The 17294-nt window shown below is 43.2% G+C and overlaps 1 protein-coding gene across 1 annotated transcript in view; it reads right to left on the minus strand.

Moving 5' to 3' along the window:
• Positions 1-3211: 3211 nt before the first annotated feature.
• Positions 3212-17294, minus strand: part of LOC121672758 (aldo-keto reductase family 1 member D1-like) — a 34884-nt gene continuing 20801 nt past the window's right edge. The window contains exons 3-9 of the mRNA XM_042045560.1: positions 16961-17077; positions 12452-12529; positions 10000-10122; positions 8161-8270; positions 7514-7679; positions 6669-6751; positions 3212-3369 (exon numbers count right to left, since the gene is read on the minus strand). Of these exons, the coding sequence (XP_041901494.1) occupies positions 3327-3369; positions 6669-6751; positions 7514-7679; positions 8161-8270; positions 10000-10122; positions 12452-12529; positions 16961-17077 (720 nt within the window). The 3' untranslated portion in view covers positions 3212-3326. The remainder of the gene's footprint in view (positions 3370-6668; positions 6752-7513; positions 7680-8160; positions 8271-9999; positions 10123-12451; positions 12530-16960; positions 17078-17294) is intronic.

Raw genomic sequence — 17294 nt, forward strand, 5'->3', positions numbered from 1 at the left:
GTAAAAATGTACACAGAGTCCATCCCACTTTGTTTCTTACTATTTTCCCTATTCCTCTTGTGGGCACAGCATTAGGGAAAATCGGGTGTATGTCCTTTCTGAAACAGATTCCTATTCCAGATGCTTACTCTTGGGGAAGATGAAGCTCTGCCTCCCCGTGGGGAAACAAATTCATCTTCCCGTGCAGTGCAGGGTGGGGTGATGTCGGCACGTTGCACGATAACTGTGCCAGTGCCTCCTTGTTGCTTCACTGGCTAAATGTGAGCACGCACATGCCCAAGGCTGCTGCACTCCAAAGCCCTGTGCTCTGCCCTGAGCTTGTGTAACAACAGGGAATGCCAGGTAAGCCCAGGCTCTAATGAACTGCTGTGGCAACTGCTATGCTGCTGGGGATGTTAGCACATAACCTGGGTTTCTGCTGACCAGACCAGCTCTTAGTCTGCTAAAAGTGCTGCATCATTTGTTCTCTTTGCTGTAAAGTCACTTGTGCCTAGCTGAAGCAAACATCTTTGGTCTGTATTTCACTTCACTTTGCAGCTATACAGGGTCACAAACAACTCAGGTTATTTACCACAAAAGTGAGTAAATTTTCCCAGTACGTGATTGGGTCTATTCTTGTCATGTGTGAGAGCAGGAGGTGCTGGAGCCTCCTCTGTCCATGCCTGACCCTTCCAGTTGGAGCAGGGCTGTACATGACCATTCCAATGATGTGTAGGCCAGTAAGACTCTGAAATGTGCTAGATAGAAGCAGATCCTACTTGGGGCTGTGGTTTGGTTTTTTCTCTCTCCTTGTGCAGCTGCTGGTTGAATGGGTTTCCCAAGCTCCCATCTGTAGGCCTGTTTATTTCCCCATGAAAACCTTTTCTTTGTGGGGCAAGTTGGAGAACAATGGGGAGCAATTGTCTGAAACTGAGCAGAGTGGGGGGAAAAAGTAGGCTATATGTCAGTAGCAGTTTTGTAACTGATGGAAACTAGTATGGGAGCATTTGCCCCTGGGAAGAGGCTGAATCTTTTCTCATCAGATACAGATGAGGCAATGCAAAGGAGGAGGAGGAGGATTCTATTAAAATTAGAGGGGGGAGGAATTTGATGGCATGACTTGGGCTGGAGGAACTCTCACAATCTGTCCTGCCTTATTTAATCAGTATAGGTCAAAGATTTGATTATATGCTATTCCCTGTTAGAGAGGTTTCAGCATATTGTCTTCCTTACTCACATGTACAAGGTCATCACCTGCTTTATTAGAATCTCAAGTGCTGCCTGACCTCTGGGATGGGGATGCCTGGAAAAAGCAGTGAGCTGCAAAGGGGCTGATGTGAGCATTTAAGCTAAGCACTGGTTGACATTTGCAGTTGTAGAAAACACGAGCTTTGCCAAACCTGGCCTGAACGTTGGCTGTGACTGGAGAATTGCACCTGGTCAAGTTACAGTGCAAAAATTTGTACAGTGCTACTGTTAAGCAGTTGAGCCTTGTGAGCTCTATTTAGGGCTTGTACTTGTGAAGCAACTGGAATAACATGTTGGGTATGGTGGTAACTCCTCCTCTCTGGCACTTGAATTTAGACTTGGATTTTATTCAGTTTTTTGCCCAGGACCTCAGCTGTTTGCAAAGGGGCAAAGCAGGGCTCGTGATAGAGGTTCTGGACACCCCATGGTGCAGAGTTCCACCTGACCTTGGGATTGTCCTTAGACCTGCACCAGGAGGTTTCTAATATAGCTGAGGAGAAAGAAGGCGCATCCCCCCCTCTTTTGTTTGTTACTTCCCCCTCTGGTCTAAGTGGGTAGCGGAATAAAATGGGAATTGCCCTTGGGTAACCTCCAGGAAACAGAATTCTCCTTTGCTGGCATGGCTTTATGAATGGATTTACAAATGCTACATGAAGGCCAGCCCTGATGAAGGGGCCTGACTTCTCCAGTGGTGTCTACTGAGCTCATGCTGGGATGCATTTGCACTTGACTCTATTGGGAGCCTTCCCTGCTCCTCCTGTGAAGTAGTCATCCCTGTCCCTCTTTGTCTCAGCTCTGAGGAGCACACCATGACCATACAGAAGAGTTTCCGTGAACTGTATGCTCTGGCATTTTCCTGTTCCAGTCACTCCAGGGATAATAAATAGCAGTGGTAATAAATAAAAGCAGATGCTATAGACTGAAGCTTATGTATGACACATTTTCCAACGTACACACGTTCTAGTACACGAAGTACTCTCTCTCTCTCTCTGTGCATGGTTTAGTTTCTTCTCTGATACCCCTTCTGTGGCAGGAAACTGGGGTGCTTGGGCTCAGGAGGAAGGCAAAATAGCCTTCTGCAGATGTGGGTATGGGCAGATGCACCTATAGGCTGCAAACTTGTGGTCTGAAAAAGAAATTCGTGCTGAAGGAGTCAGTCTTCCTTACTCCAGTGTACGTGCTTCTGCCTTCATGTTTATAAGAATTTTTAAGTGAACAGAAATTTTCTTGGGTTAATACCAGTTAGTGAAGCATGAAAGAAGTTTAAGAGATTTTTAATCTCATGAGATGAGGACATCCCTAGCTGTAGCTCCAGGTTGTGTATGCAATGCTAGGTAAGACCACCTTTGAATAGTAGTACAGTGTAATAAAATTGTCATACACTGTCTTGTGTTTTACTGAGGTCCTAGGCTGAGGGGAGGGTGGTGTGTGTGGGAATATGAACATGCTTGTAACGCTTTAGGGCTTGAATTAGTTCCATGTGGAGCCAGCTGGGGTGTACCTACGGAATAAAGCTCACGTGTGCAGCTGCAGAACACTCTGGTCAAAGTTAAATGGGCTTCACTGCATGAAGCAGTGCACAAACCTAGTCAATATCAACAAATGTGCATAGCTATCAGATTCAATTAGTTCACCACTCTTGACTTTCTCTTACTCGATCTGAAAAGGAAATGGTGCTGGTTTGGACCACGTGACCCCTCTGTGGTCTCTTCCAACTTTACCCATTCTGTGATTCTGATTCTGCCTCACACCCACTGAAGTGTAATGTTTTGTTTCAGATTAAGTGAAGAGTATTCCATTAAGTGGAACCAATTTGGCTTAAACTAGTGAACCTGTTTTTAGGAGAAATCTTCAGTTTTATCAGTGGTTGGTCTTGAGCCTTCAGTGTTCAGCATTAAAGCCTGCTAAGCCAAAACCAGAATTTCAGTTAATTAGATAGATTTGATCTTCAGTAGCAAAAAGAGACTGACAAGATAAAAAGAAGTAAATGTCATGTTTTTAATGCTGATTTGAACAGCCTCACACGAAGTCAAAGCGTCAAATGTTGAGTCTTTCTCAGCAAAGCCTAACAGCACTGGCTGTCCAGACCCACCTTGTTTTCAGTATTCATCATTGAAGGGATACTCTGGATGGTCACGCCACCTGTGGAGAAGTCAGATTGGACAAGTGAGCTCCTTGAGCGAAGCAGGATTTCAAATCACTGCAGTTGTCCTGTGCCCAGCAAACCTCTTCCTTGTGATATATATGTGCTCTTCATGGAAGGTTCTTCTACTTATTCAGAAGCTGTTCTGCCCTGAATAACTGTACCTGCAGACTTGGAAGCAAACCTATGTATTTAAGGAGAGGACAGTGAAGGAGCATTTTTCAGGCCTACAGGCTGCATACCTTAGGGAGAGATGGGGAAAACCAGCAAGAGCCTGGATGTCAGCTATTCTCGCTATTTAACTCAGGTGAATAGAAGTGTTTTAGGAAAGGGGGATGGCTTCACCATGTGTGCATTGTGGAAGGGGAAGACTTTGTTCAGATGTCTAGAAAGACCCCTAGAAATAAGGGCTATATATGAAGAAGAGGTGGAGACACCAGACTGTTCTACTTTGTCTTATGCCCTTAGAGCTGGCATGAACAGGTCTGGGATGGTGCTTTCCCCAAGCAGCTGCCATACCTAAACTAGGTCTGTCTGTCCTCTAGCTCAGCCTAGATGCTCTGCCAGCATCTACAGTGACTGAGAATATACAAATAAGCTTTGGGATGACCCAGTCCAGGGGAGAAAGGGATGTTCATGGGTGCATCCTAACAAAGGTAGAGATGCTTCAGGCTTTGTTTTAGAATCTGCATGCTCAGGGAGGATGCACAATCCAAGATCATGATAAAAGGCAAGAAGGGTCAACTTCAGGTGAAAAAATAACGTTGTGTTTGCCCATTATTGGCAGACTTGAGAGAGAGGTAGCTGTTTTCTGTAGTGGGTTTTCTTGTTTGTTTGAGAAGATGGTGCTAAATCACAAGCCCTGGCTTGACAAACACTTCCCATTAGCTAAACGAAAAATTTCTGAAGAGCATTCTCAGGTGCACCATGGCAGCTGGCTGCCTTGCCTTACAGCAGAGCACAACAAATACTGGCATTTATCCAGCTGTGAGTCGTTCCAGTCTGGAAAGGACACATTTCACAATATTGAAGGTAACTAACTGGAAGGCATCAAACATTTTGAATTGGTTGTGTCAAAACATTTCATTCTGATATTCAGCCAAGATCAAGTGTTTACACATTAACAGATTGAGTTGGTTGAAAAAGAACCCCAAAAAACAAAACAAGCCACAACACTTTGGCTTGTTTGACTTCAGTATAATGTGATAATGTCTGAGATGCCAGTGTCATTATCTCTACTTTTCATCTGTAGAGCATGCTTGCTAATCAGATCTCACATATTCAAAAGTCTGAGTCCTTTGAGTGAAAATGATTCACTTGGAGGAGTCACTGCAGCTTGGCATAACTGGTAAGGAAAAACATCCATAGCAAAGAATGGGAGCATAAGATAACTTAATGTAAAACTTGCCCTGCACAATGCTTCTAGATTTCTCCAAGAGGACAAGAAACAATTTCAGATTAAGATTTGCTGAAGTACTCATATTTCTATAAAACCTCCATTTCCTTCTCAGATGCTTAACTTGCTAATTCATTCCACTGATTGTGTTATCCTGTATGCATGTATGTATCCTGTTTGTACTCATACCATCAGAACAACAGGTTTGCACACAGTACCCTTATGGTAGCTGATAATAGGAAGAATCAGAGAAAAGCTGGATTTTCTCCATTCCTGCTGGCATTTGCACTCCAGCAGTCAAAGGTTTTGCATGAAGTTGACTAACCAAAAGTCTTTCTGTGTTGTGGTTTGACTTTTTCAGATATATATTGCTGGATGAAATAAGAAATATGTTTAGGCTAATTTGTCTGATGCAGTGTCAATTCCAGACACTTCAGTGTGGTAACGCACAGCAGGCATATATATCTATATATATAAATCTATATATCTGCTCCTTACATGGCAACATCACTTTTCTGATAAGGTTTTTTTCATAGCTGAGATCAGACTGTACTTAAACATTTTTCCCCAACCTGGAGTCCAGTGAAAACTAGACCTGCCAATGTCCATCCTATGCATCCTGTTTTCCTTATCCTTGGTGGCCTGCTGTGACCAATTTCAGTCTAATAAAGCAAAGTATTTAATTTATTAGTTTTTTTAGATTGGTGGCTTAGAAAGTTCTTCTCCTGTGGGCATTTGCAGCCTTTAACTTTGTTTCTGGAAAATGCTCTTGCATTTGCACCAAGGTTACATTTTGTGTATATAATTTTTAAAATTTGAATGCTGCTATAACTCAATTTTGCTATATAAAACCAAAGTGTTTCAGATACCAAAACACACTTAAGAATCTCCTAGGCCATTTGTGAGAAGTCTTCTCGAACTAAGTACTGCTAATTGATGGAAGGCTATTTTAAATGTTAAGGAACTAAAGCTTCAGAGCACCTGGCTGAGCTTAAATGTGAAAGATGAACTCCATTATGATGCTTTTAACTTAGTGAATATTTTGAATCATATTATGCAGCACAGTAAGTGGTTTGTTTGTTTCTTTGCAACATTTCCCCATATCTTTTGAGCAATGGTCAACATTTTAGAGTGCTATTGATGCTGTTACCAATGCTTTTCATTTCATGCTACAGTTTGGCAGGACACAGATAATCCAAAGTAAAAAGAGAAAGGCATGGAAATTAATCTCTAGCATTTGGCTACATATTGAGTGCCCTGAAAAGGGGAAAACAAAGTTTGGCCATAAACCACAGATGCTTTTGAACTGAAGGAAAAACAAACAGCCTCATCCTCTGGAAGAAGGGATGTTGGGCCAGTCTGAGTTTTCTGGGATAACACAGTGAAGCAGAACTATATTGGGTGGTGAGCTTTAGATGACAAGCAGCAAGAGATCAAGCCTTGTTAGCTCTTGGAAGCGATATCTAGGAAGTGGTCTAGCAGTCAAACAAGCTTCCTGTTTTCCTTAGAAGAAGGAACAACTCAATTTTATTTGAATTTCAACTCCAATATCCACACTTCTAGACAGGGATGATGCTATGCTTTATCAGTATCTGAGACCATCATTTCCACATAGCAGAAAGAGTTTAAGGAAATGGAGTAGAGATGGAATAGCCAGATATAGTCACTTTCTACTAGGTGGGCTTTGGCAACCTGAGCTGTAGGCAAGAATTTTACACTTATTTTTGCAACAGGTTTGGGAGCATATTCAGGCTGCATTAAAAGTCTGTCATGTTTAAGCCTTACCTTAAAATAAGGTTGTTTATGCAAAAGTTAATATTAAAAGGAAGTGTTGGGGTTTTTTTTAATTCTCTGAAAGGACAGGAATGCTCTGCGAGGATCTAGGATTTCTCCTGTACTTACATTAACAGTTCCACATAACGAACATTTTTGTTCAGGGCTTCAATTTCTTTCATCTCTTTCTCAGTGAGGGAGAAGTCAAAGATCTAATGGAGGAGATGTTAGGAATGTGTTAGCATTTCTTGCCATAATCAACCTTCATATGTTCCAGATTCCAGAAGTACAATCCCTCCTTCTCCCTGTATCTCTCCCACAAACCCATGCTTACTTGCAATTGCAGGAGTCTCGAGGACATGAATAAGACCAGTCACATTTGCCTACACCCTTTTTGCGAGAAGGGGAAGGTAGTTTGGCAATACTGAGCCACCAGCTTTGAAAGCAATGTATTTCCAGGGAAAGCAGAGAGCAGTGCTGCAAGGGATGCAGGAACCAATTCATCTTATTTGTGGGTGGTGTCAAGCCAGGTGTTTTCTTGTGGCGTGGTTGTGAACCTCTCTGTCACACTTGTATGCAGCAACCCTGCCCTAGCACAGCTGTCCCATACCTGAGGACAGGGCAGAACATTCAGTCATTCCTGAGCTCCTGCAGCCTTGGGCTGCTGACCTACTGAGTTACCTCATCTCACTTGTGCTCCTCACTGCAGCAGCTGGTGCTCTGGGACACACCACCAGCTGGAGCTTTAGCTGCTCCAGAGGGTTAAAAGACACCAACATTTTCTCTATGCATTGCTCTATTATTGTCACATCTTGTTACCATTTAGCAGTGGGGACAAAAAGCATCAAATGCAGCAAAGTTTGCCATTGGTCAAGTCCTACATATTTCTACAGAAAGAATGGGGAGATTACCTTCTCTAGGGGCTAAGCCAATGTAAGTGGATTCATCCATGTACTACTGGGGTATGAATTTACCTGGAAATTCTCTCTGATGCGTTGTGGATTGAAACTTTTTGGGATGACCACCACCCCTCGCTGGACATTGAAACGCAAAGCAATCTGTGCCGCAGTCTTGTTGTACTTCTTGCCAATGGCATTCAGCACAGGATCCTTCAGTAAAGGAGGGGAGGAAACATTTACCCTGGAAGAAAAGTGGGAAGAAAAAGAAAACAAAAAACCTCCTCATCTTTAATGTCAAAACATAGGGGCATCTACTAGTTTGTGGTCAGAACAGTGCACCTTTTGACAAGTAGGGTGAAAGATGGGAGAAAAGCTTTGGCTCTTAGGTTGGCAGGTTGTCAAAGGCAACTTCCTACGTGATGTCCTAACGTTGACTTAGTTTCTCCTTCCTCACCTAAGCCTCACACATTCCCAGTTCCAAACACTTGCCTTCTGTTAGAGGAGACCTGAGGCAACCTCCTATGCAGACACCTGGCATTCTTTGATGACAGCATGCAGCAGGAGTGTTGAAAGTTTATACTCACAACAGTAATATTTAGACACTGAAGTTCAAAACCACTTTAAAAAATGGGGGCAGAGGTATTTTGCACAGAGATCCAGGAGTGGAGAACTATGTTTCCCTGGATATTGTCCTCCTATTAGAAAGTAACATGGGGACTCACCATGATTCATCCCTTGAGGTTCCCAAAGGGCTGTACCCAACAATAACAATGTCATGTTGTCTGCAAAATTCTAGGAGTTTGGGTTGGGTGAAGTAGGGGTGGCATTCTACCTACAAGAGTAACGTAGAAAGAAGGATTAATCAACAGGGCAAGATAGAGAAGCAGAAGATATCCCAGATTTTGTGAGATCTACAGACTAGGTGATGCTTTCAGGAAAGGATATGTGTAAGTTAGGGAATAGGAAAACATAATCTGTGGTTATTATTCTAATTTTACATTTCTGGGTGATTGATTTTTTGGGTTTGTGGTTTTTTTTTGATGGACAGCAGATTAACATCTGCAACTATAATTTGGCTACAGGGAACTTTTGTTGGCCCTCAGTGGAAAGGTGGCAATAAGTGGGGGGTTATGGAGGTGAGGGAAGCTCACTAGACAAGTAGACTGAGAAGGCAACCCATCTCATGTGGGACAGTTCTCCATTTTTCTGCCTCTTGCATTCAGGATGACTAATCAGATGTTGTTTTTAGGGAAGTGTTGGCATAAACTGTCCCAGTTAGAAAGGTGGGGGGCGTGTACAAAAGGTGAGATTATGACCTTGTTGCGAGCTCTGCTCTCCCACATTGCAAACTGCTCCCTCACAGGCATGGATTTTCTGGCTGTGATCTCAGACTCTGGGAAATGGATGTCTAAAAGGTGACAGAGCAACCGCTGTTTGCAGTGGTTACTATCTGGCAAGTCTGAAGCTATCTGGCACATCTAAGCTTGCTGGCCAGCTGCCCTAAGCTGGCCTTAATCTTTTGCCTGGTTTTCCTCGACCCCAGGAAGCATCAGCAATGCTCAGTGCAGTCTTAGGGGCACGCCAGAAACAGCAATTGCATTTTGCACCCACTGGACATGTTAATACCAGGGAAGGGTGCTGGAATTTCCTATTCTCGCAGGCAGCCCTTCCCTCCAGGCCAAATGTAGAAATGAAAGCTGTGGCCAGCCTCCTTGCCCTGCCTCATGGCCAGTCCAGCCCTCCAAGACACGCGCTGGGAGTGGGAAGTTGGTCCTGGTTGGTCCCTGGCCTCTTCTCTATTACTGCTAATGTGGATATTTGTTTGTGCCAGACGAGTCAGAAGAGCTTCCCAGTGATTTCTAGGAAATGCAGTGACCTGCCAAAGGCCAGAGCCAAAGGTACTGGGCACTCAGATGGGTTGCTGCCACTTGTCACCTTCCCAGAGCCCCGCTGCTGTAATTTAACTCGGATGTGCCTGTCATCCTCATGGGATTGTTTAGTGCGGGCCAGCCACTCAACGGGGTCTCCATTAATTGAGCATTTTCTCTATCTCTTACAAATGTCATAGAGGAAAAGTACAAGAGAGCAAGTACAGGAAATTTAGGAGTTGCTCCTAATGGCTTTTACACTTGAGAAGCCTGGAGTGACTCAGAATCTGTAGGGTTGGGTTGGTGTCAGCTAAGGTAGACATGGCTTCATTGAGGACTGGTTAGCTCTGAATGGTTTTCTTGGGAATTTCTGGACTTGAAAAAAGGTACAAGGCAGAGATCTAAGATCTGCTTTGACTCAGCATTCAACCTTGTTATGGAGCTTTGGCACAGAGGCACCAGTTTTATAGTCCTGGAGCAGAAATTGAGGAAAGTGATTGCTCCAGAGCCTTCAAATATTGATCTTTAGCCCAGATAGGAAGAGTAATATTTTCAGGCTGGAAATGGAAGTATGGAGGGCATCTGTGGCAAAGTACACATCACCTTTCCATACGTGGTGGCTTAGGCTGTGTTTGCCTCTGTGTTCCCCAAAGTGGCACCATGGCAGGCACTGCCCTTGGCTTGCAGGCATACCTGGTTGCTGACAGGTTTGTACTTAAGTCCTGGCTTGTTCATGATCATCTCTAGTTGCCTGCGGTTGAAATTGGATACTCCAATAGACTTTGCCAAGCCTGCATCTTTACATGCCTCCAGAGCCTGCAAAGAAAGCAAAGAGAAGAGGAGTCTCACAGGTTGCCTTGATTTCTTGGAGCGTGCATTTTAGAGAGAGGTGGAAGATAGACCATTATTGAGACTTCAGAAAGCCCTTTGCTGCAGCAGAACTAACAGCTCTGTTAGCATGAGGGCCGGTGTTGTCCAGGCAAACCAAACTCTATTCCTGTGTCAACATGCTTTCCGGACCAAATCCTAATGTTTTATACCTCCTGTGAGGGTAGAATTTGTCTGAAGACCAGAAAGATTTAACCTGAGATATAGATACTTAAGTGCCAGGCAGCCGCTTGTAAAGAGTTTTGCTTACTTTATGCTGCTTTAGCAGTGCCTCAAAGCTGGAGAATGAAAAGTGAACAAAACAGATTGCTTTCCTGATAAGTCATTTCACTCCTTTTGATTGTAAGACAGTTTTTTGTATGAAGTCTCTCTCCAGTGAAATCCCCTAAATATCTGGCAAGGCACATCACAAAACCTGCACAAAAAACATCCATACAGTATAAAGCAGAAAAAAAAAAAAGGTGGATGGGAGAGAGGCATTCTAGATATATTGCATTTTAGACAAATCCGAATAGCTGAGAAACTCTTATGAATACTGGATATGATTATGTTCCCTGGTCTTCATTAGCTTCATCTGCTGGGTTGTTAAGGGGAAAGGGGGTCCTTTCCCATGGTCTTCCCATTTGCTGCCAGAAACTCTGCACACAAATAATTCAGTGACTGTTTGAGGCAGAGCAGACCCCACCATGGAGCTGGATGCCCCTCCAGATTTTGTTATTCCTTCTGTCTCACAGGAGCTGAAAGTAGGGAGGTAAGAGGCACTTTGTGTTTGATGACCTCTAGTTGGCCTCATATGCCTTCTATCATTCAGTGACAAGCCAGCAAATACAGTCATCTGGATTAATTTTTGCCTGCTAGCACCACACTGAGAGAGTGAAATTATCTGGATTGAGTTGAGCCATTTTAATTTAGATTGATGCTGCTATTTGCAGGCACTCCCCACCACCTATTTTTCTCCTGGTTTATTAGATGAAGAGAGAGGCCTGCTATAGAATACCCTTTAGATTAAATACCAGCTCAAAGATAAAACTATAACAGTGTTGGCAGAGATATTGCTTTCGACATCTGAGCAACCATCCTGTGAAAAGAGAGGAATGAATTGCATCAGCCAAAGTCAAGTGTAACATAAACAGCTAACGTGGAAGTCCCCCTTTCCCCCAAGAGCCAAACTGGATGGCTCAGCTGCCAAGGGAAAGTTCAGGCCCACCCCGGGCTCTCTTCCACTTCAAATTTCACTCAGAATTTCACCCTATTCATCTTTATCTGCTGTACCTCGAGTAGAGCTGAATTGGGACATAACTATCCAGATCTGGACATTGCAAGCTGAAGTGGAGCACATAGTAGCACCTCTTATCTCTCTTGGTGTGAACTGGGTGTAATTAGTGATGCTATTTCATCAGACTTGGTGCAGAAGGAGAGCTGAGCAGAGCTCTGGCCATGAACTAAAGAGGTGTCCATGGCTTTTCGAGGCAGAAATGTGAGGAGATTGCTAATCTCACACTTTCTGCCTCACCCAAGATCCTGAAGCCAAGTGACATTAGGGTTAATGAGACATCTGCCTAAAGGACTGGAGCACATCACAAACAAATATAGGATGCAATCTTTCAGGCAAATGCTACTTCTCTCCAAGTTTTCTTACCAGAAAAATCTTGTGTTCCCATCTGATAAGTAAATTTAGAAGTGAGCGAACCTGTTCTAATGGCAAGTGATGGTAAGGTCTTGGTCTTTGTTTTTTGGGGTTTTTTTGAGGGAGGAAGGTGTTGGTTTGTTGGTTTTTTGTTTTGGTTTTTTTGGTTTTTTTTTAAATAGAGTGTTTTGCTTGATTGATTGGGTTTTTTTATGGTGAGCTTTAGGGCAAAACCTCTTTTTTTCTGCAAGTGAAAAGATTTTATTTTTTTTAAGATGATCCAGTCTCTTCTTAGGGCTCCAACTTTCTCTTTCTGTAAAGATCTGATAAAGGGGAAGGATTGGTAAAAATCTAATGATAAAAGCTTCAAGTAGTGAATGTAGAGTGCACTCTCTGAAAGAAGGGATGTGGATGTCTGATATTTCAACAATGTTTTGTCATAAAAATAATTAAATTATAGAAAAAAGAAACATGCTTAAGGACAGAAGTAAAATTTATCCATGGAGATAATAGAATTCCATCCATTTCCCCCGGCAATTTGCTTCAGTTGCGTTTATGAAAACCACAAGTAAAAACAAGAATGAGTATCTGTGGGTTTAAAGCATATATGGGTGGGTGATGTGTGCTTACCTCCCAAGTGGCACATAAGTCTGTCTCATGGTAGATAAATTTCCCATTTTCATCTTTTGGGTAGAGTGCATCTCCAGGCTGAAAAGTAAAACCATACTTCTGTGCTTTAAAGAAAAATTTTTCACTCCTTAGAGCAAAAATGTTTTCACGGACTCTGTTTCTACTAGTAAACGACAAAAAAGAAGTTGAGTAGTTTTCTGAAACACCCTAAGTTCAGCAGGTCATTCATGCTGGCCTTACCACATCCTCCTCTGCTAGATCACCCTTGGATACACTCCTGAACTGTCACATGAGAGTACACTCAGGAGTTCCTGGATGGCCTTGTTTTTCAGTAAACTTTTGACCTTTATGTTATGGCATCCAAAAGACTCATCTCCTTCCAAAGGGCTGGGTTAGAGTACCATCCTGTATTCTCTTCTACTTCTTCCCTCTTTTCTTTTTAGCCCTTCCTTTGCCTCCTGCTTGTGTCCCAGGCACTTGAGCACTGGACTAAGCTGGTACTCTCCCCAACAGCTGGAGGGTCCAAGAGCTACTAGCAGTAAGGGACTATGGGCATAGCTAACCTCTTAAGTGCGTTATCCACCTTTCTTTGGATGCTAGAAGCTCCTTCTTCCGATCTCTATACTCTTCGTAGAGAACTTCAGGGATGGTTTATGAGCTGACATCTCACAAGCACAGCTTTCTCTTATTTGCTGGTCATTTCACTGCTGTTGCAGGCAATGCATTAACATCTCCCTCCCCTGTGTCTGATCACAATTTCACTTTTGTGTTTTGCTGGGGTTTAGTTTTTCTTTTTTTTGAACAGAAACCCTTCAGTGATGTTTGACATTTGATCTGACTTCAAACTGCTACATTTCAAAGGCCTGGGTACAAGATGTTGACGTGGTAACTCCTTGGGAACATGCAGCTGTGACTAATATGATCAGTAACTATCACCTCCCAATTCAATCGAGTTCAAATCCAAGGCATTTAATGGGAAAAGTGAGCCTAAGGAAAACACAGCCTCGGATTTCAGAGGGCCAAGGTCTCAGTTACAGACATAAGCCTGTCTCCTCCAAATGTGCTGATTTTCCTCAGCAAATTCCACAAAGACAATTTGTTGCTTTTCTTGCGCTGTCTTCCTGGAAAAAAGAATATCTTAACTAGATGGAGATAGGTGACTGTTGGGTACATTTTTTTTTTTTTTCTGTTAGAAGGCAAAGTGTTTGCCATCATAACATGAGGTGGAGAAGCTTTATTTGCAAAAGCACCCCATGGTATTTTGGAAAAAAACCATTCATCCCATGATACCCCAGCACATTTTTCAAGGACTGCAAGTTCAACATACAGCAGTTGGACTTGTTTAAGTTCAGGAAATGAGTCTGAATTCAGGATTGTTTTACTCTGTCCCACTTCTAATTCATTAATTTCTATTCCACTCTTTTTTATAGTAGTCAATAGGCAGCAATTACATCAGCTAATTTACCATCCTCCCATTTTCCTCTATTTCTATCACTTGTGTTTTAAAAAATGAACCAAGTTAGCATGAATGGTGCTTGAAGACGAACTTCTCTTGACTGAGATGTGGTGTGAACTACTGTGGATTTCTACAGTGGTCAATCCTTCCTCCTATCTGCAGAGAACTGTGCAAGGTGTCAAAGTGCAGTTGTCTCTGCTTGATAGTCTCCAGGCAAAACTTTCTCTACCAAGCTATCTTTTAATGCAAGGGAATTTTTGAATGGAAGAACTGCCTGCAGATGGATAAAGCGCTGAGAGAAAGGCAGTGTTTTGATGGTGACGGGGTGGTGGTTATGGGGTCTTTGAGAAGGTCTTTCAGAAGCTGGTCACGTATTTTAGCTCTGGGTTCTCATGAACTACACCATACCAGTCAGTCCCAGAAATGCTGATGTCTTCTCTTGCAGTTCTCTTTGAGATAGCCTTGTGCTTTACACTGGATGTGAGGTGGCTTGCTACCATGCTGCTGCACGAGCACTGAAATCAGTGTGTCAACACCATACAGTCACTGTCATTATGCAGGGAACACACCTTATCATGTCATGTTCGAAGTCTGGAGGCACTCCAAAAGATACCAGACAGCTTACTTGCCAGTTTAAAACCCAGCAGTTGTTAACCACTGAGAGGAAAAGTCCTGCTCTCATTATAATAATTTTCTTACCAACACAGATGCAGGAAGACAGATTTGCCCATCCCATTGCTTTCATAAAATGGTCTTTGGCAAGCAGGCTTTCTCAAGAAAGCCATTTTAACAACCTGTGAATACCTGTCCTATAAACAGAAGGGCAACAGGAAGTCAAATAGTGAAGCCAGTGGTCTGTTTGGAGTTATTGTTTTAAAATGACAAGATACTTAGACGAGACTTGTTCAGTGTAATACTAAAATACCTGCTTTCCTGTCATACCACAGAATCACACAGTTGGGATGGATTTGCAGATCATTTAGTGCACAGGCTGATGCTTACTGATGAATTAGTCATCTGAGAAGAGTCCCCTAAAAAACCTGCTGGTGGGTATGAGCTCCCCAGGCAGAGGGCACGTGGTGGCCCAGAGGAGACCTGTTCCTGCTGGTCATCTGCCTTGCTAGGGTAGAGGGGCTGAGCACCACTCCTGGGGGACTAAAGGCAGGAAGGACAAAAGTCCTGAATGGGGAATCTACATGGGGAAAAATACAGGGAGGTGTAGGCTAATGTTGGTAGGTCAGCGAATAGTTTCACCCCCTGTGTTGGCCATCCGTGAGCTGTGGAAAAGCAGTGGGACTTTGCTGACTGGTGCTCTCTGAAGCCATAGTCCTCTTGCTCTGCCTAAAAGCCCTTGACAAATTGCTGGCTGGGCTCTGCAGGGGCATATTTCTTACTGTTTTCAGAGTGGTACTGTAAGTTCTGTCTCAAGTACATCGCTGGTTCCAACCGGAGACTGTGTTTCCTAGAAGACTTCTGGGGAGAAAAGCATGAATGTTTGCAGACTAGGGGGGAGTAGGAGTTTCTTAGAGTTACACCTGCATACTCCTCATCAAAGGCAAGCATCACAGGCAGGATGGGTGTATTTGTGAGAGAGGGAGCGCAGAAAGGAAACCTGTCACCACTGCAAAAGGATGGGGTTTTTTCTTGTTGTATTTGACACAGAAAAGTGTATATTTTTCAGGCAGAAATTGACTTCTTTTTTTCTCTCCTCTCATGAGAAACATGAATGAATGTCTAGGTCTGCTACTCCTTTAACAGCTCAAGATTGTTGATACAAGCCTCAGGGAGTCAGATGTACATTACTTTAAAGCCAGCTGTCTATATCTTTATATTGTGAGACAATGACCTTCACTATGTGGGAGAATGAACTACTAAAGAATACAAACACAAGAAGAGGGAAACAGGAAATTGCTAGTGGTGGGAAATTTTCAAAAATGTACCCAAAAGGATTCCATACGTGTGACTGTATAAATAAAATTTTAATATCAGAGTCTGGTTACTCCTATACAGGTCTTAATAGGATATGGCCTCCTCAAGGGAAAAAAAGGGTTGCAAGTGTAATGTGATAGCTGCATTGGTAAATGGCTTCCTATCTGATAGTTCTGGTAATTTTGAGTCTGCAGCAAAATATTATTTTAATAATCAGAGAACTATCTTTCTTGCAAGAAGAGGCCAGTTTAGAGCTCAAACCTTGTTCAGAAACAGTTAACCAACTAATTGCCTGATCCTGTTGTCTCTTAGAAGGATTTAATTAGTTCTAGTTCAAAACCATTTAAATGTTTTGAATATCATTCTCCTAATTTCATTTGGCTCTATATATGTACTTGTAGAGGAAAATTGGAAAGCAAGGTACAAAGAGCTGTGAAAGCAGAACACATGTGGACTTGCAAGAGGGAGGCATGCAACTCTGATGTGAGCTCCCTGCATTCAAAGGGTTTGCCTGTAAGTTGCCCACAGCCAGCAGTATGAAGGAATATCAGCCTTGAACTTTTAAGAATGAGAGATGGACAGCCCATATTTGGCACCAGTTGTGATCTACTGAAGCTGAGCACTGCAGTTATGGAGATTAAGATCATAACCATGATTTGCCCAGCAGCTTTAATTTGGGACTGATTAAGGAAACCAACTTGGGGACTTTTTTGCCTTTCCCTCTCCCACTCCAAGCTTTGCCCCCAGCCTGTTGCTGCTTTGTATGACCTCTTACCTCCAGTGACTCCCTCCTCATGGCTCAGAGAGGATTCAGACACATGTACTGCTTCAGCTATGGTAATTTTTTCATAGTAGGAACTGCTCAACCCCTGTTGGAAGACCTGTCCTTCCAGCAGAAAGACTCTAAGCACCATCTGTCCTGGCCTGTTCTCACACCCCTTGTAAGCCTTTCTTTGGGTGGGTAGCACACAGAAATACATATATGCAATACATATCAAAATATATATGTTTTCTGCCCAAAATACTATTGACTATATAGGCTGGAAGCTGCAAGGAATACACTAGAAGGAGACCTTGGTTCAAGCCAAGCTCATGCACTTTTTCCGAGCAATTTTTCTTTTTACCTTGAAAGCCATTGGCAGCTCAATAATGTAGAGGTCCACGTAGTCCAGCTGCAGGATCTTCAGGGTTTTCTCCAGCGTGGGACGCACCAGCTCTGGGGGATGGCAGGTATTCCACAGCTGGGGAGGCAAGCACAGGCTTTTTTTGGGTGCCAGGAGGAAGAGTGAGCCAGCTGAATCCCTGCAGCACACACTCCCTCCCTCTTGTCCTTCTGACAGGGCTCATTATGCACAGTGCAAAGACATCATGGTCTACATCCCTGCAAGGCAGAGGTGAGGGCCTTACCTTGCCTTCTGTCAGAGCCAGGTGCAGAGGCTAAGACAGGAATTCTTGCCC

This window comes from Corvus kubaryi, unplaced genomic scaffold (assembly GCF_017639235.1).
Source record: "Corvus kubaryi isolate FWS band 111438036 unplaced genomic scaffold, C.kubaryi_AGA036_p1.0 64936, whole genome shotgun sequence".
Taxonomy (NCBI): Eukaryota; Metazoa; Chordata; class Aves; order Passeriformes; family Corvidae; genus Corvus; species Corvus kubaryi.